Source organism: Patagioenas fasciata, chromosome 19 (genome assembly GCF_037038585.1).
Source record: "Patagioenas fasciata isolate bPatFas1 chromosome 19, bPatFas1.hap1, whole genome shotgun sequence".
Taxonomy (NCBI): Eukaryota; Metazoa; Chordata; class Aves; order Columbiformes; family Columbidae; genus Patagioenas; species Patagioenas fasciata.
This window is the reverse complement of record NC_092538.1, coordinates 10375207-10394727: the sequence shown is the minus strand read 5'-3', so window position 1 is coordinate 10394727 and position 19521 is coordinate 10375207. Positions and strand designations below refer to the sequence as shown.

The window sequence follows — 19521 nt, the reverse complement described above, 5'->3', positions numbered from 1 at the left end:
GGACAAGCAAACCTCTTGTTTGCAAACCTGAAGGTCATTTTAATGGGGGAAAAAAGCAGCCTAGAGATGATCAGTTTGCTACACTTAGAGTAGCATCTGCTGGTCTGTTTGGTGCATATCATGACGTTAGTGGAGAAGGCAGAAAATTTAGAAGCATTTTTAAAAAAATGCTCTTTTGATGTTGCTCCATGTGGACATGGATTTGCCCTTCATCAAAGCTCTGTTCTCCAAATAGTTCCCTCATTCCTGAACTCGTTAGTTTGATGAAGAAACCAGCAGAGGAAGACAGAACTAGTATTGGCTTTGAAATAAATTCAAATTCACACCTCCCCCAAAATTGTTTGCAAACATCTGGATGCATAATTTTGGGGAAGCACATTTGGTGCCTTAGACCTTCAGTCCGGGATTCTCATTTGCTTTCTAAAATAACTCCTGAAACAGAGAGAGATCCAAGCTATAAGTAAAATGGGATTAAACCCGATGACGATTACATTGAATGGTTTTCAGCAACACTTTTCAATGGGAGGAAGAGGGGAAGTGAGAACTTTACCTTTGTACCTTGGGAAGGAAAAGCCTCCTCAAAGTCAGCCAGGATCTGCTGGCCCAGCTCGTTCTGCGCCGCCTTCACCCTGCGGAGGGGACAACAACTTGTGCCACGGCTGCAAACTTTCCTACAGAGCAGACTGAAACACAGCTACACAAAGGTTTTAAAGGGACAAAAAAGAGAGCAAGCTAAAGAAAAATCTCCACAATAAGGTCTGTATGTCAAACTGGGAGAGTTTGCTCCCTGAACCATGCCGGGATGACAACTCCAGCTCTACAGCCTGAGCTCCGGCAGAACCGTCCTTGCTGCAGTTTGGTGTGTGAATAAGGCCCAGTTAATCAGCTGAGAGATCAGTAGGGTTCCTTTAATGCCAACGTGATCAACTGATCTTTACACGTGTTGATCGCATTTCAACATAAGTACATTTCTGACACGGAAAAAGCTCCACGATGTCTCAATCTTCGCCGCGAACCTTTCGCGGCTCCAGGTGCACTGACCCACTTTTAAATGCATCCACGTGAACGTTGTTGGCAGCGGTTTTACCCTATAAATCCTCCACGTCTTAAGCAGCACAAAAGAGCGAAGGTACGAAATGGGTGAAAAAGTTCTGAACAAACCACAATCTTGCTCTTTATTTAGCTGAGAGAATAAAGCTTCCAATTTCCAGAAATAAAAGTCAATATGGCTTAATTGGTACTTCTAGGGAAATGGAAATGCCTACACGTGCTAGAAAGAGCCAAAATAAACAGTTAAGCACTTAAACCCCACTGCAGCCCTTGAATTCTTCCATCACTTTTTATTATACTGGAAATGCCTTAAGGTCTAAAATGATCATTCAAAGCAGTGGGTTTTTCCATTAGATTGATTTGTTACAAAGAGCGGCTACATTTACTTTCTGAAAATGTTTGTTCAGACTGTGAGGAGAAGAATGTGGACATTTTTTTTTGTTTAAGACTCCTCCACCTTATCAAGGAATGATCTTTAATGGTGCCAAATGCAAATTCTAGTCCTTTAAAAGCAACGGTTGAAATATAACTTTATATCTGTGATTTAACTGGATGTATGAGCTGCCTTATCCAGGATTTATTGATAGGGATTTTGCTGGAAAAGCTTCCTGCCTGCAATGTCAAACTTCATTCTCACTTAAGCTCTTTGCTTCACAGGAACCTTTAGAAACTCCTCTACCCCTCCAGGTGTAACAGATCCCCAGTTAACACCTTCGGAACCGTAAAACAAAAGGGATTCACTAATATGTTGAAATAAGAGTGGGAAACTTAAGCATTAAGGAGAAACTCAGCCCAGCAGCCACAACTACAGGTATAATCCTGCCTAAATTGCATAAACACCAGTAATTCATGTGAGAAGCCATCACAGAACCAAACCCTTCCAACCTTAGGAAACAAAGAAGAAAACAAGACACTAAACATGGACTGAAAACTTGTATCTTTTAAATAACAGAGAAACAAGAAGCCTTTAGTATTAGGAGTCGCAGAAATGAATGAGTTTGTATAAACTGGATGTGTTAGTGGTTTTTCTCTCCTTACAACCAGCTATAGGGACCTTCCCGTTCGACGACAGCTGCACGAGCACAGGGAGGCACTGAAGAAAGAGCAGCAGCTGGATTCCTAAAGACTGAACAAACGTAACACAGGCACTGTCAGGCAGTTAAAAGCCCTGTCCGCGGGCTTTGTTGGTTTAGGCTCTGATTCAGAAAAGTACTTACGGACAGTCTTAACGGGGATTCTCATATCCTTAATTTAAGAAACTTGCAGGAACGCCTCGCTGAAGTGGCATGTTAAAATATATATTAAAAAAAAAAATATGTCCTGCTTTAAAATCTCTCAAAAGCAAACCAGCAAAATGAGATTTAGTCTTTTCTTTATAAGATAAGGATAGGGAATAGGCATCAAAGTAGCCAAATGTTTAGGAAGGTGTGAGCAACAACAAGGAGCCTCACCGCCCTCCCACGAACTATCGCTCTTTACATAGGAACCCACTTAGAAACATGGAAACCTTTGTGCTGCCTCTTCCGAGAGCGGTCGCTTTAGGCAGAGAACACGGGAAGGCACCTCGCTCCCTGTGGAAAGCCGTGAGCCCCGCCGTAATGCAGAATAATCCTCACGGGGTGGAAAACGCAGCGGAAAAAGCCTCGACCTGCGGCTGGATTCACTCCTGAAGGACCAGTTCTGCACATGTACAGAGCGTGTTTAACCACTCGTGGAGAGTGAATTAACTGCTAAGGCTCAGCAGCCTCGGGCGCTCTGGGCTGGTAACACGTTGGGGATCTGGTAACAGGTTTGGGATCTCTGAGATGTGTGATCTCTAATAGCAGATTTGGGATCTCTGAGATGTGGGACCTCTGATAGCAGATTTGGGACCTCTGAGATGTGTGATCTCTGATAGCAGATGTGGGATCTCTGTGGGATCTCTGATACCACATGTGAGATCTCTGATAGCAGATTTGGGATCTCTGAGATGTGGGATCTCTGATAGCAGATGTGGGATCTCTGAGATGTGGGATCTCTGATAGCAGATGTGGGATCTCTGATACCAGATGTGAGATCTCTGATAGTAGATTTGGGATCTCTGAGATGTGGATTTGGGATCTCTGATAGCAGATTTGGGATCTCTGATAGCGGATTTGGGATCTCTGAGATGTGGGATCTCTGATACCAGGTTTGGAATCTCTGATACCAGATGTGAGATCTCTGATAGCAGATTTGGGATCTCTGAGATATGGATCTGGGATCTCTGAGATGTGGGATCTCTGATACCAGATGTGGAATCTCTGATACCAGCTTTGGGATCTCTGAGATGTGGGATCTCTGAGATGTGGATTTGGGATCTCTGATAGCAGATTTGGGATCTCTGAGATGTGGATTTGGGATCTCTGATAGCAGATGTGGGATCTCTGAGATGTGGATTTGGGATCTCTGATAGCAGATGTGGGATCTCTGATAGCAGACGTGGGATCTCTTCTCAGGTGGGTTTGATGAGCGCTATCCCTCCCGCCGCAGCAGGAACCGCCTCGTGCTGGGGCTGCTCGCATGTGCCAAAACCTTTGCTGACCCCCGCATCAGCCATTTCTGTTCCTCCGACTTTTGTTTTATTATTAGTGGCTTTTGTTCTCTGTTTCCCCCGCCTTTAAAAACAAAAACCAAAGAAAACCCACTGTTATGTTTCAAATGACATTAAATCACTAGAAACCACAATTCCTTCAGCCAAAGCTACTAGAAATCTTGAGCTACGCCTGGCAGCTTGCTGAGATAAAAAGAGGCTGAGCAAGCCTGTTTTTCTGTGGCAAACTTGTAATCATCTTTCTCCTAAATACTCTCCAGGCTTTTTTCCACTATCTGCTAAGCTTTCACGACCACTTTCATGAGTGGGTTTGTGACCACTAATTGTACCCTCCCCTCCACAGGCAGAAAACAGAAGAGGATCAAGAGATAACAGCATATTCTTGTTTACTACAACAAACAACTTCCAATGCGCCATATGAGAAGTTGTTTTAGGAACACGATTAGGAAAATATCTACATTTGGATGTGAGCTGTGACATTTTTATGTCAACACTCAGTGGGATTCGCACAAGAAGTCAATTAATTGAGAGTTCGGTCAGGTTTCCAATGAATCCTTGCAGTGGGGTTTTGTCTGGTTATTTTAAAAGGGACAGGACAGGAAAACAGCAGGAAAAACACATTACTAGTTTTCACTTTTCACAGCATCTAGGAGCAGGAACGTAAATGGAACAGCCCATGACAAAGAGCACATCCAACACCACCAGGCAGGAACTTCTCATGGTGTCCCATTCGTATTTGGCTTCACGCCATTCACACCAAGAAAAAGAGGCTCTTTATTAAAGAAAGCAACAGAATCTGCTTGTTTAGCAGTGTATATAATAGAGTTATTGTATATAACAGACTTTGGTTACTGTCACGGGTCTGTGCCAACACCTAGTAAAGCATTTCTTGCCTTTGCAAACATCCAAGAGGCTTCACTTGTCCCATTAAACCCAATTCAGGAGATATCAAACCCCAGCAGTTCCACAGAGAGGCAAAATCCCTTTGATTTTGCACGAATCGTGGAAGCATTTCCAAGCACAGAGAGAGGAAAAGCCAACTCCAAATTGGGCCCTAATACGTACACGTGTAGTAGTCAAACTGCAGAGCAGATATTCCCGAGCCGTAGACCTCCCTGGAGCGACTGTCAGAGCAGGAAAGCCGTCCCACACCGCCCCGCGCAGCTCTCCTTTCGCCCCACAAGCAGCCGCTTCTATCGCTACCAGATGGTGCAACTCTCCCTGTGTAAACACTGGAAGGAAAACCCTGTCGAGGCAATGCTAAAAATAGGAGGAACAGACTTTCTTGAGCTTTTCAGATCCTTATCTCAGAGGGAGAATAAAACAAAAGAAGTTTTCCTCCGTGTCCTTGCCAGTCTCTCTGGCGTGACTCGAAACCACTGGGCTTTTTAGCAGCAGCATGAATTGTTTTCTCCAGTTATCAGCAACTGCAAAAGTATTAAATAATCATCCATCAGAAAGGGAAACCCAGCCAGAATTCTGCACTAAGGCTTAAATTATATTTGGCCTTAAAATGGCCAAATGACAGCAGGTTTCTGCCCAAGGGCATTACCACTCTGGAAGAAAATGAAGCAAGTTATCTTTCTGAGCACGAGGTTGGAATAGACAACAGCCTACACTCAGAAAAGCACTGACATATGTTTATATTTCCTTGATGTTCGTGTTCATTTAAGCAAATGCTTATAGTCAAACGCTTTGTTGAAACAAAGCCCCATCTCTCTCTCTAGATTGAGGGTGGATTTTTCTTTCGCTCCGTCTCATGGATTCCATCTGGGTTTTTTGGAAGAGGGATCTATACCGTAAAGAAAAGTCCAACAGATTTACATGAAAATATTACAAACAAATCACTCAAACACTGTTTCCATCACTAAACAGCACAGGCAGCCAGCTGCTGTCTTAGCACAGGGAGTCACCAGAAAAATTCATTAATGACTGTGCCTGGAAGGCTCCTCTGTAACGAGCAAAGTCATCTTTGGCATCAAGGGGATGGTGCTGACAGATCTGCAATTCTCACACTGAAAACAAACACTATCAGGTATGGTCCTGTCATTAAGAAGGTTCATCCCTAATGTTATTAGGCTGTTTTCGCCTCTGAGCTGCGCTCAGCACCACGACGGACTGTAAAGCAAACAACATGGGTGATGTGAGAGAAATCAGGCCAGCTGTAATGCAGGAACAGGAGGTTTTGGCCCCTAGAACAGGGGTGACACCCAACAGTCACATCCCAAACAAAATCAAGACCCCAGGAGATGTGTGGCTCAGTGACCGCTGAGCCCCCACCTGCTGCTGAGAACGGTGGGCACCGGCTGCTGGAGCTGCACCTAAACTCATCAAATTCCAACATGTAACTTCACAAAATCAAGCCTATATATGCTCAGCACAAATGTTTAGAGCAGCGCTGCAGGTGGTTTTGGGAAGATCTGTTGTAAACCTCAAATCTCAGCAGAACTGGGCAATGGGAGCGGGTTTGGCAGAAGAAACTCAAGGTGCTCAGAAGAAACTCAAGGTGCTCAGAATAACTGAGTGTGGCAAATGCACCAAAAGAAACCCTGACTGCCCAAAGCCTGGGGCAGCTCTGTGCTCTGACAGCAATTCGACAGCAGCAAGGCTGGGCTGAAAGGGGCCCCGAGCACCACGATGTTAACGTATATATTTCTGCTTCATGCCATGCTGCTGAACCGCATCACTGCGCTGTTAAGAAGGCAGGAGAGAGCATCGCCTTAGGGTTCACCACAAACTCCTGTACGTGAAGATCTCAAAAGAATTTGCACTTCCACAAATGACTCCAGGTAGGTAAATTACAAACCTCATCAACTAGAAGCGCATATCATTCATGGATTACATCTGTACTGATTACTGATATTTAACAGAATAGGCTGCTCAAGACTTGAGCAAACTCTGTCCAATTTTAACTTGTTTGTTTTGGCTGGAAAGAAGCTCAAAGGACCATGTCCAGCCTTTACATCCTTGAGAAACCCGTTCTACCTAATGCATTTTCTGTCCCTCCTTCACAGCAGGCATGCGAGCGCTCAGGGTTCGATCACTTTACCTTTCGGAAAGCTGTCGAATCTGAGGAATCCCCATGTATTTGTTGAAGTGCTCTAACACATTCACGACACCTTGGAGGAGGTTGGCAACTTCCCCGTATTGTCTCCTCCTGGTCATAGCCCTGCAGAGGAAATGGAACATTTACAAAGGCAGGTTCAACAAAAATCCTGGGTGGTAATTCCACGGGTTACCTCATCCACGCTGCGTCATGCCAGTCCCTATCGGCCTTTATTTTTCTAAAATACACAACTCTTCATTAACATTCCAACGCAGCCTTAAAATTTCACTTAACCTACGCTAAAATAAACCAATCCAGCGCACATCTAACAATGCCTCAAAGAGCAGAAATGTCAAAAGCAACACTTGGCAAAGAACATGTAAACTACTGAATGCATCCGCTTCCCAGCGTGGGGCCGGAGGCAGTGAATGTTATTTCACTATAATGACCCGAGTTAAGCCATTCGTCATCACACACAAAGTGCGAGTTAAGGCTTCACAGGGAGGAGAATCATTATGCTGGAAAGCTGTTAGCCTTGACTTTTCTGTTAATAACTTTCACAGGGAACCGGCGGAAAAAAATATCAAGTTTGTTTATTTTTACTTCATCCTTTAGGACCATTCCAATAGAGGCTAAGTAAAATTCTATTCCAAACAACCCAGCGTTCATGCAGGATTTGCTACAATGCTTCACAGATGCAATATGTAAAAAACTGAATTTCCTTAGCTTGTGTGTTCCTCAAGCACATTAAAGAAAACCATGAAGGATTATGAGACACATCTAACCCCACTTCATGCACAGTACAAGCTGTAAGGCTGCTTTGAATTCATTCTCAGAACTAGAGTAGACCTTGCTGAAATAGTAAGCTCACTTCAGTTTAAGACATAAAACTGATAAAAATCCCCCAAATCCCTGAAGAGAACATCGCAATGAAGACACTAAACTTGACAGGCTAGCTTACTCTTTAATAAGGCCGGAGTCCTTATCGCCAAGGATCAACACAGCAATTCGAGCAATCAATGGCCGCAAACCGCTAAATACAGCAACACAGGTTGCAGGTCACTCAGAGCAACATCTGCCAGCAAAAATCAAGACTGGAACCCCTTAAGCAAACTTCCCTCCAGAACAACAAGCAGCTGTTACAGACCCATTCAGAGCACTGCACCAAACTGGAGAACTCAGCTGTGCCACCCGAGTACCACCACAAATTGGCGTTACTTACTCGAGTGAATCCACACCCCCCGCCAGCATGTGCAGGTGGTTGAGGGTGGTGATGGAGGTGGTCAGATGCCGCTTGGCGTGATCCAGCTGCTTGATATCTCGTGTGATTTCTTTAACCTAATGAATGAAAACAAAAACACCAAGATTCTGGTTAAATATCAAGCCACAGCAACAAAATACTAAGGAGATAAGGAACATGCTCTCCTCTTTTTGGGATTAGAGATGCGTTAGCTCTACAGCCACGTTAACACGTGGACACGGGTGCAGGTTCAACACACGCTTGACAGCAAATTACCCACCAGTCAGCAGAACCAAAGACAAAAATGTCCCCTTCTTAATGAGAATTGGAAGCAAAAGTCAGTGTCCCCCCTTTCAAAGACAAGAAAGAAACTGCCGCTCACCATTTGTTCAGATTTTTCAGCCTTGTCTTTAATATCCTTAATCTTCCCAAAGAGCTGTTGAATGGCCGCCTGGGCTTCTTCCAGGGCCTGGAAAAGAAACAAGATCGGAGTGGGAAGAAAACCTGCATTCGGTTTTCACCTTCTCAGAAACACACGGTTGCACCTACAGCCCCTGGGCTGGGAGCTGATTTTTTACAAAGAAATTACGGTCAGCACATCAAAAGTCAATGTAGCACGTTGGGATTTTTAACCTGAGTAGGCGAGATTTTCAGCATCCATTTTACAATAACGCTCTGGCAAAAGCTGATCAATATATTCTCTGAAAGCCCTTCTGTAATATGAACTATGAATAGGTTTAAGGTTACTGCAATAAATTTGGATTCTCTCAGTGTGGAAAAACACATAGAACTTACTGTCGATCGACATGTATTTAGAGAAGGAAAATGAAACCTTCGCAAAACCTCTATGCTCACCGTTAAATCTAAATAAAAAATACGCAACATTACATATAGGACACTGAGTGCTTGTCTAAAGCTCTCACTGAATTAGCGGGATATTATCCTTGGGTTCAGCAGGCGAAGGGGGTCGAGCATGGGAAACGGACCTTGCCTGGATTTCTGTGCTATTTTCTGAAAGCTTCTTGGGGCACCTGCTCCCCTTTATAGAACCGCGGTGCATCCCGACCTCACACAACCAGCGTGAACCACACGTGGACTCCACGAGCGAAGCCGCGTGTCCCAAATCACGTGTCCAAAATTCGACTTATGGAGTAATTCAACACGTTTTGCCTTCCCAGTCTGATAATATTTCCAGCTCCGCTTTGTTTCCCGCTGTTAAATGGGCTCCCGTCCCTCTGGGTTTATATCCAGTCCCATGACCAAGGTTACAGCACAAGCTACAAGCTCCTTCAGCCAATAAATTTAACACATCTTCATTTGGAAACGTACAAGCGAACAATCTGCCAGGAGCTTTTGCTGGAACATAGCTGCGTTATAATAAAAGTAGAAGAGTTGGAAACGTTTTATAATTCATTTTCCAGAGGGGGAAAAACAAAAAAACTCTGAAATATCTTCTGAATGATGTGAAAGTTAACGCTTTGTTAGCGTCACACCACCATCGTGTAGTGATGAGGGACACACTAATGTGCTGCAGGGGAAACCAGATCAGAAACAACCACCACCTACCTTCTCCTTCAGCCACGTTTCAGAGTAAGAATTTCCCTTCTCTTCCATCGAAAGGCATGCGGATTAAGTGCAAACCAAAGGACTAAAGAATGCTCCTTTCGACAGATTTCACTACGTCTCTGTACCCGGGCCCGTGGCTGCAGCACGTTACTCAAGTGGGTTATTAAGCAAGTAACCGTCCCGCATATTCTGCAATTTGGAGAGCTCTGCGAAAAATAAAGCCCAACCAAAATTCTTCACAGAGGCCAATTGCTGCTTTTCCCTTTGCTTCAGCACTAATGTGAGACGCTGATTGCTGCGCGCCGTCCCAGGGAAGGCAGAGCTGCTCGATCCCCAGAAGAGATGAGGATTTCAGCAGCCGACAAAACCATTCCCCAACAAGAGCCGTTACCCCCCTTCACCCCCACGGCCAAGGCCATCTCACAGGACTCACTGGATATTTGAGATAAACACGCACGGAACTCGAGAGCAAACTCAGACCTGAGCAAATCCGGGTTGCTCATAAACACTCGTTTTACGTCGCAAAACTTGCTTCCAAATACTTGCTCAGCCATTAAGACATAAATCTTTAGCTGCCCTCCCAAAAAAGAGCTGCCTATTCCTTATTTGAGTCAGGACACACTAATTCATCAGCCTGCTTGGTTTTTATATAGTCTACATTTAGAGATTAAAACATCTCTTCAAACTTACATAGATTTGCTGAAAGTAACACTGTGTGAAAAGTCAAGAGGGCACTGTCAAAGTCGACCTGATGGGAAGTTCAGAACCAAATTAGAAGTGTTACTTCTTACATAAAACCCCAATTAAACTTTCCTATGGTTCTTTTTAAATAAAACAATGAACCCTCGTGGGCTGTAACACTCCAACTGTAACACCTGAAAGTAAAATATTGAATGTAGAGGAAGGAAATAAAGAAAACTAACCAATAATGGAACAAATCACCATCCTGGTTGCTGTAAAGATGGAGTAAAGCAAAGAGCAAACCCAAGGAAATGTAAATTTGACTTTTGAGAAAACACCTTGTATTTGATCAATGGTGTTCATTATTAAGGGATTATAAACCAGCATCTAGGGCATGAAAGTAGGTCTAATACAGAAGTTTATTAATGTATCTAACGATCCTTCTTTCACCTGTAAAATGGTGGAGGGGAAACCGTAGCTGCACTGGGGAGAATTCATTTCACACTCTGCTCCCAGTAAGACAGTTAATCCTGAATTTTAAAGGAATTTTCTTAGCGCATTCGTTATTATTTTATAAATAGATGGTTAATTTTGGACAGAAATTCTCAAAGCAAAACAACAGAGAGACTCAGAATTGCTTTTATTCCAGCAAAACTGGTTTAGGTGATGAACGACATCCAGCAATCTCACATCTGCGGCTCGACGCGGCCTTCACCTCGCATCACTAATTTATTGATCTCCTCGCCAGTGCAACTGGGAAACATGTAAATGTATGCACCCCAAACGAGCACAAAAGTTATTGTGTTTCCTCTCCTACAAGAACAGTTCATTTCGGGGGCAGAGGAGCCCAAATAAATAAGAGAGACCAGAGACAGAATCCGTCGTGGTTATATGAAATGAGGGTGTTGAAATTAAGGTTGCGATGTACTGGAAAAACACCATATGACTCTAATTAATGACTGAGCCTGCAAGCTACAATTAACCCATCAGCATTATTTATTAAACTTTATGCAATCTCCGAGGTCCCTGAATGCCCGGCACGGGGAGGACTCGACCGCCCGAGAGAGGCAGAGCCATCGCTCACCCCGTCCGTCAGTCCCTAACGTTTGTCCCCAGGGCACCCGGCTGCTCCCCAACCAGTAAATTTAGCAGAGGGCAGGACCAGCGAGAGACTCCAGACAGAACACTCAATACAAGGCGGGTTTCGGCTCCGTATCACCTTCCTCCTCTGCTGGTGTAGTGTGTCTGATTCTCCGCTACGCGGGTTTCAATCAAATTCTCCAAAGCCAGAGGGAAAAAACACAGCACTTGTATCAGCTGCGGGTCTCCAACCTTCTTCACCTCCAGATGCTACAGGGAAAGTCCGAACACGCCAGTGAAAAACCATCAGGAGTAAAGGTAAAGCGTGAATCACTAAGAAAAAGACGGCCTAAAAAAACCGCTTTACTTGGCATTACCCCGAGCAACTTCCCAGGTCAGCCTGCAGTCATCACTCCTGCCACCTTTTCACACCGGATCTTCCAAGCAGCAAAAAGAGGAAAGAAAATAACCCAAGTAAGAGGTGTGACGAGACCACATCTAATTCATCCCATTTTGAAGCGATGCGTCCTCTCAAAAGGTTACGTTCCAGGGATTTACAGCACCAGGCTGACATTAACACTCACAAAACCAGCATTAGCAACAATAGTCAAGCCAAGAAAACAATTCAGTGAGTTACAGTGGGTCTGTCCGAATCCTCACGGCCACTGCGGGCGGATGGAGCCTCCTCCTCATTAGTGGGTGTGCTGATTTCTAAATATCTCTTTATTCTCTTTATCAGGAACCTCGTGCAAGCAAATTTTGAGGTAGTTGGAAATATGGAAAGAGAGGAATTGAGAGAGGCCTGTGTATCACTACAAGACTGGGGTAAAAAGCAAATGTTCAGAGTTTGCTTGCTTGGGGACTGAATTAACAACTATTCTGTCCCCAGTTATGGTTAAAATACCTCGATAGTTTCCATATGCTGACTGGTGTTGTGCTAGAAATGTGCTAGTTTTATTTGATTCTAGCCAATATACGTTTCAATTGGATGTTATTGCTCACATCAGAAAGCTGCCCTCTACTAAGGATTTTATAGACACTTGGCACATCTGCCAAATTCACAGCATCCAAATGTATTTTTAATGTTACAAATTGGGCTGTGGTCAGGATGCTGAGAATTTAATGCTCCTGGATCGGTCCCCACTCTTGAATACAGAGCGTTAATGCTTCTTTCATTTGCTGCCACACTCGTAACCCAGATCAATGAGAACCTAGACCACGACTAAAAATAAGTTCCCATCCCCAATTCCCCACGGAGTCTCAGCTGCAGAGATTTCAAAGCAAGCCTTGTGCGCTGTGACCAGCCTCACAATTTCTGCCACAAATGAGTCCCTCCAGGTTGAGAAAGGGTGGAAATACACCCTGATTCTTTGTGTGATTTCATTTTAGAGAAAACTCTTTGGTTTTACAGCTCAGGGTGACGCGGCACCGCGGCCGCGCCAGCGATGGCCCTGGGCACACAGAGCCCAAGGGCTCATACTCCTCTATCCGAGGAGTTCATCAAATGCTACATAACCACTGCCATTGTCACCAAAGAACAGAGTTTTCTGTTACCAGCTCCAGGCCTCACCACTAAGGCTGCACTTTAAATCAGCAAAGCAGATTATGTCCAGCACTGCAACAAGCTTAAAATTGCTCCTATTGCCCCTTCACTTAACCCCCCACATGGTGCTTAGAAATCAACCCCCCGGTGCTGAACATCTCCATGAACACTGGGAGGTGAAGTGAGAGGTGATTTCCAGGTTTGCTGGTTGAAACCCTGCAATTTAACTCCTGAGCTGTGTTCCCGTGCTGCTCCAACGCCCCATGAGCTGTCGGGTTGTATCTCACTGCCCAGCCTTTAGTCACGCATGTAATGTGCACCAGAGTGCCACGGCCATTTCAACGTAAATTGTGTAAGTTGTACAAACCTCTAAGCAAAGCCTAAGAGAAAGAAAATACTAAAAAAAGAGACCCGAGACAAAATCTCCTGCCTGTTGTCAGCGTTTCTATTTTCAGGCTGGGCTTCTCGCTTTGCTGGCATGAAAACCAAACGGCACTGGCTGGGAACAGCTCGCTCTTATTTTGCAACTTGCGCTGCCTTCAAAGCCACCAGCACAAGAACGTTTCCTTTCACCAGCCCAAAATGAGACCCGGTCTCCAGCCTCAGGACAGCGACAAGGAGCATCCACCGCCTCAACACACAGAAGCACAAGGCAAGGTCAAGCTCAGACTTGCTTCTGCATTGAGCCAGGCTTTGCAGCAGGTGGTAAAAGTTATGCCTGACCTCTTCATACACTTGCAGATGCCAGTTTTCATGCCCGGTAGCCAGCGGGATAACAAACAGCACTATTTCTTCTTGGCATGCCATTCACCTGAAACCCTTTGCAATAAATATGTGCTAGGCTAGAAAAAAAAGCTCACTGCGTCTCTTAGATGGGAAGGGCATTGTCCAACTGTCATAATTCACTAGGGAAATGACTAAATGAAACTCACTTTTGATTTATTTTGGCAGCTCAACTTCTGTTTATTATTCATTGGTTACAAAAGAATATTATGGGACTTTAATCACTCGACTGGAGTCTTACAGAGTCTGTGTCATGACCTTTTTTTTTAAATATATAAAATTACACAGCTTAAGACATAATATTTAACCCTCATCCACTCACCATCTTGAAATGCCCTGAGATCTAACACCAGTCTGCTCATATTTCAGAATAATGGCCCATTCATCAAAACAACAGGAGATAAAGCGTAGCCATGCAAGAGAGAATTAATGCAAGTGAAAGATGGTACCTACAACATCGGGGATTGTGTCACAAAAAAGCCTCCAAATATTTTATAGGCTTAGACTTCACTAGTTGAGAGCTTGCGGTGATTTTCCCCGGCTGCTCTGAAGGCTGAGGTTGGTGATACAGCAGAGACACATCAATGCCAACTGTGTGAGCCCTGCCTGGGCACTGCAGCCGAGGACGCAAAGGAAGTAAAGACACATTTAAATTAATAAATAAAAGGAAATAAAAGTGCCTATGGTGGGACAGCTGAAGACACTATCTCAGTTTAGCGTGAAACAGAACCTGCAGTCAGCAAAGCCGCCTCCACGCAAACCGGTGAAGGTCAGAAGAGGCTGAAGCACCCAGAGCTGAGGAGAGGACAAACCACCGAGCCCAATGCACCATCCCCAGCTGCCCCACAGCTCAGGGCACTGGAGGAGCTGGGATGACCCGCGAGCAGGAGAGGACCGTGCCCTGCTCACCACCACGGGCACCCACATCACTGTCCTCTGCTCACCGCCCACCCTCCTCTCTCTTCCTCCCTATAGCGATTCTGCAAAGCGTTTCGTGATCTCTATTTAAAGAAATTTTTAAAAAAAGTATTTCACATATTTCCATCTATGACCTTGTCAAACCCAATAACCTGGGGGTATTTTTCTACGCCAGACACATCCTCCTCCTTCCACAGACACCGCAGCGCGCGCAGGGCAGGGCAGGCACAGCTCCCCACAGCTGCGGAGCTCGGATGTTTATTTTTACACGCAACGAGGAAGGACGGCACCGGTTACCAGAGGAGGGGATGGTTAATTGAACTCTGCTGCTGTGCTGGGTTCAGGCTGGGCAGTGAGATTATATCTGTATTCTTTAGCCACGGCAGCTGCCATCGCTCTTCTTGCACTGCTGTAGTCATGAAAAAAATATACTGTTACTGTTCTCACAGAGCAAAGAAGCAGGAGCCAAGCAAAGCAACCCCAGTTATCAAGCAGCATCTTCAGCCGTGAGAAACATGCAAAGCTTTTCCCAGCCCAGAAAACATCCCTCTCCTCCTTAACGCTTAACTTTGTTCTAGCACTAACTGAGTCAGGCCCTAACAAAGTAGGAGATACTAAGCAATAAACCAAGCTTTTCTTTAAAGCACAATCTTTACTCATTCAGTTCTAGTCATTTACTTTATGCATGTGCGTGCACAGGGCAGGAAAAATGGACCAGAGATAACAAAAATATATTTAAGATTCAAACTATGAAATCACAAATCCATTTGGGATCCACAATCCACCTTGGGATTCCTCTTTAATTCTATATTCCTTCCAAAATAGATTTCGTATAAAGCTGCCTCACCTTTCCTGACCCAAGCACCCACATCCTGGTCACACAGGTACCATCAAGGGTTAAATTAGACCGAAAATGCAGAGGCCACTTCATTCCAAGGACAAAACCCTGGTAGGTGAAGCAGCTTCAGCCAAACAACCAGTACAGACATGTCAGCAACTGTCAAAAAAATTACAGCCAGCCCATGCAGAAGGTTCAGCAATAAACACAACTGAAGAGTGACAAATGAAACCATACAGAGCGTGTTAAACGCTCAGTGGAAAAACCTATGGGAACTTTTTATACGACACCCTGGGGCAGAGGGGAAATGATGCCACAACTGGACTGTGGCTCTTCGCAAGGTCAGCCCAGAGTCCCGCTCAGCAGCAGCTCTGAGAAAAACCTAACGGAGGAAAAACCAGGTCGTTCTGGCTCCCCAGAAGCTGCAGGCACAGCTGGACCCGTGTATTGTTACAGCTGAACCTCGGCAGCTCCTGCATTCCCAGCCTCTCCCAAGGCATCCGAAACAGCCCGAGTCTGGGACTCCCAAGGAAAAGCTCCGTTACGCCCTGCAGAGGAATGTTCCACCCACGACTGTCGTTTCCTTCCATAAAAGGATCATTAGTGAGACAATTTCTGAAGTTCGCGGTATTGTCTACAGATTTTGCTGAAATATCGCACCAGGAAGGGGAAGCCAAATGAGCCAGACTATTTTAAGCCTTTTGCATTTGGAGGAAATTCTAGGGCAAAATTTCAAATAGGCAGATGCTTTGAACTGGGAAACGTTACGCTCCGTGGAGAAGGGAGCGTTCCTGTCCTTAGAGATGTCGAAATAACTCTTTTGGGGCCACGTCTATTTGATCGACCATTTTCAGACTTAGAATCCCCTTGTTCAGACACCTAAATACTATTTTATACAAAAGTGTGTGTGATCAAGACTATTTGGGAAACAGTTAAGTTAAAAACTGACCATAAAATGCTGCTGTTACATCTTTGTCGTATCTACAATTCACTTTGAAGACCCGTTCGATCATCTCAGCACCCAGTGGAGCACAAAAGTGTCCCCAGCGTCACCACTGCTACCCAATCAGCCAGACAGGACGAGAGACTCGATCACAGGGACACCAGGGCTGGATCTGCAATCAACATTTTGAATGTGCTGTGCCCAAGGCCTCCTCTTCCTCACGGAGCACGGAGCGCACATTTCCACAGCTGCATACTGCGCATTCCCCGCTGGGTCCAACTGGGATTTAGATCGTTCTAACTGGGTGAATAACACTATTCAGCCATGTCTCCCCTGGCAGCGCTCCCTCACCATCAATTATCAGCAAAACATCGCTCTGGTCTCAAAACCAAGGCTGGGCTCCCCTCTCCTGGACGGCCGCGAAGCTGCAGCTCCCAACAAGGCCCAGCAAAGCCCAGCTCCTCCACAGCGGGAAAGCTGCTTTGCTGGGCTCAACTGACCCCTTCCCCAAAGAAAAACCAAGCTGCTAAAGGTTTAATACCCTCAGTTTGTCTTCTAGCAACCTGCCTGGTATCATCAGCCTCTGAACATGCTATCGGTAAAGGAGATGAGCAGCTCCACAGCCCCAGGACAACTGAGAACAGAGCTCAGCAGGGAAACCCCCCCTGCCTTGCTTTGACTTCAACAAGAATTTGTTTTTTCTCCTACCGCTGTATCTGAGGTTTATGTTTCCTTTGGAAGGAAGGCAGAGACTGAAAGGATGTTTATGAAAACCATTCTTCACTCTCCAGGCAAGAACATCACATCCAGTTCCAACACCAGGCAGTTCTGGGAATCGCTGATCACAGTTTGCATCGTGAGTTGTTACGAGAGAACGTGACCAAAGAGGCTTTTGCAAAACACCTTCCATGTCCAACCTTGCAATAAACACACAAAGACCCTGAGCTCCCACTGAAATCCAAGTGGCTGCAACATCACAGTTCAGATGCGTTTTTATTTACAGCGTGTGTTTTCAAGGGCATGATGGATTGCATCATTCTCAGCGTGTCAAGGGGTGAAAATAAGTCAAAAGCCAGGAACAGCTTCTTCAAAAGCTGGTTGGCTGCTTATTACAGGCTATAGACACCTCACATGGCAAGAAAGAGTTATAAATGGGACAAGGTATCTGAAGATTAAACATTTTGCTGTTTCAAGCCTATTGCAGAAGCTGGTTGCCAACCGTTTATTCATCAAGAGTGGTTTGCAGTTGTGGTTAATATGATAAAATGCAATAACGATCTTGGGCTTTGCAAGATGACAATACCTATCCCTGTGTACACTTACCAAACTTTGCAAGGAGATATTGGTCTTGAGGATACAAATTTCTGACAAATTTAATAAGATCACTAGAAGGAATAAACTATTTTTATTGTGGGACCAAACTACAAACTACTACCAGAAAAGGTAAATAAGAAGAAAAGCCCCTTTCAGTAGCACCAGCTCCCAGCACTGAGCTGTCTTAAAGGCACCTTGTTTTCAGTTGTTTCAAAAGAATTTCTTAGCATACCAAAAGGCTGCCTCAGTCCCCGCCTACACACAAGATAAACTACTCAGAGAAACAGCGCAGGGGGTGGCAGGAGATGCTTCCTCTACGCTTCCTCTGTCTGCTTCTGGGCAAACAAATACAAGATTCTGTCTCAAACTGCAGTGCAACCCAAGCATTCCCCAGCACTGTAAATGACTCCTGTGCTGCGGGTGCCTCCAACCAGCCCACACACAAGGCCTGAGCTCGCTGACACTCCTTTATTCCTTCAAACCTTGAGGCCAAGCCAAGTCCTGCCACTCTTAACACTCATATTCTAGCAATTCGCACTCAAACTGCAAGTGCGAAACGGTGCGAAAGACTTCAGCATTTCAGATTCAAACAATTTTTCTTACCAGAGAATGAACACTTTCAATAACTGAATGGTTTCAGTACTTATTAGGACCTCTGAAAGAAAGAAACAACTGTGACATTCTGGGAGACTCTTGGGTCTTAGCCCATGTTGTGCAACCACAAGCTCAGGTGTCTCTTCAAGTCCATTTCTACCGTGAAAAGCAGTAAAGTGATGGAAAATGGGAAAATTCACAGCTACATACAGGAATATGGGTGATTAACTGCAGCTCCAGGCCACGTGAAAGCAGCCCTGCACAGACACATCACACACACATGCATGCTTGAAGGTTTTTACTTGGATAGAAGTTTAATTGGCTCCTTTGCAACCAAATTAACCGAAGGGCTGCACGGCCAGATCTGCCTCCCCTGTGGTTCAGAGCAGGATTTTGTCCAAGTCCGGTTGTACGTGCTTTGGAGAACTTCGAAGGGATTAAAGAGTGAGAAAGCACAGACATAAAGCAAAGCTCTAAACAAAGTTCCCCGAACACTCACAGCACAGAGAGACTTTTATTATCCTGCAAGCACAACTGACCATGGTACTGCTTGCTCATCTCTCACCACGTTCATCCTCAGTACCTGCGATCCTGAGGCAATTCAGGCAATTCTCAGCCAGAGCTCTTTGTGATCCTGCTTTTTTGCAGTCTGCTCTAAATTTGTCACCCAAAATGGGCCCAAACAGCTTCCCAATCATACCCAAACTCGCCAAGTACCGCACAAGTTTCCACTCCCTTCTCAATTTGTGTAATTGCCTCCCCACTTGATTCTGGATCTCATGCCCACATGGTGATTATGGGCAGCTCCACTCGTGGTTACACCACATCCCAAGCACATCCCCAGTTTAACAGCAGCAGTGAGGGAACCACAAAAACACTCAATTCTTGCATTTTTTGCAAGCAATACGAAGGCACAGAGCAGTTAAATAGTTCACTCAGGGCCATGGACTCTGTGGCAGAGGTGGGATTAGTAACCAGTGGCTACTGGGAAAATACAGCCACGCTGGTGAGGGAATGATGATCCCATCCCAGCAACCTAGTCTTAAATCTGGTATTAAGAAGATGAGTCAATGTTGACAACAAGGGAAGCAGAATGGCTGATGACTCAAGACATCAATGTTCCTGTTCTAAACCAGAACAGGTACAGGAAATGCAGCAGCGCTGGGTGTTACCCCAAAATCAGATAACGCCTGACCGCCACTCAGGCCAAGTTGGGCTACTCATGCTAAAACAGGTTATTCAAACAAAAGAATACAGCTAGAAGATGAGAACGCAACTTAAAAGTTAGTTTGATTAGGCATATTCTGCAACAGAGCAAGCTCAGTGTTCACAAACGCTGCAGCCGTGGCCGTG

General features: G+C 45.0%; 1 protein-coding gene across 1 annotated transcript in view; it reads right to left on the bottom strand.

Annotated features, from left to right (window-relative positions):
- The window catches only part of VPS53 (VPS53 subunit of GARP complex), a 59193-nt gene that overhangs the window by 33985 nt on the left and 5687 nt on the right, over positions 1-19521 (bottom strand). The window contains exons 5-8 of the mRNA XM_065852952.2: positions 8291-8377; positions 7891-8006; positions 6672-6791; positions 551-629 (exon numbers count right to left, since the gene is read on the bottom strand). Coding sequence (XP_065709024.1) covers positions 551-629; positions 6672-6791; positions 7891-8006; positions 8291-8377 — 402 coding nt within the window. The remainder of the gene's footprint in view (positions 1-550; positions 630-6671; positions 6792-7890; positions 8007-8290; positions 8378-19521) is intronic.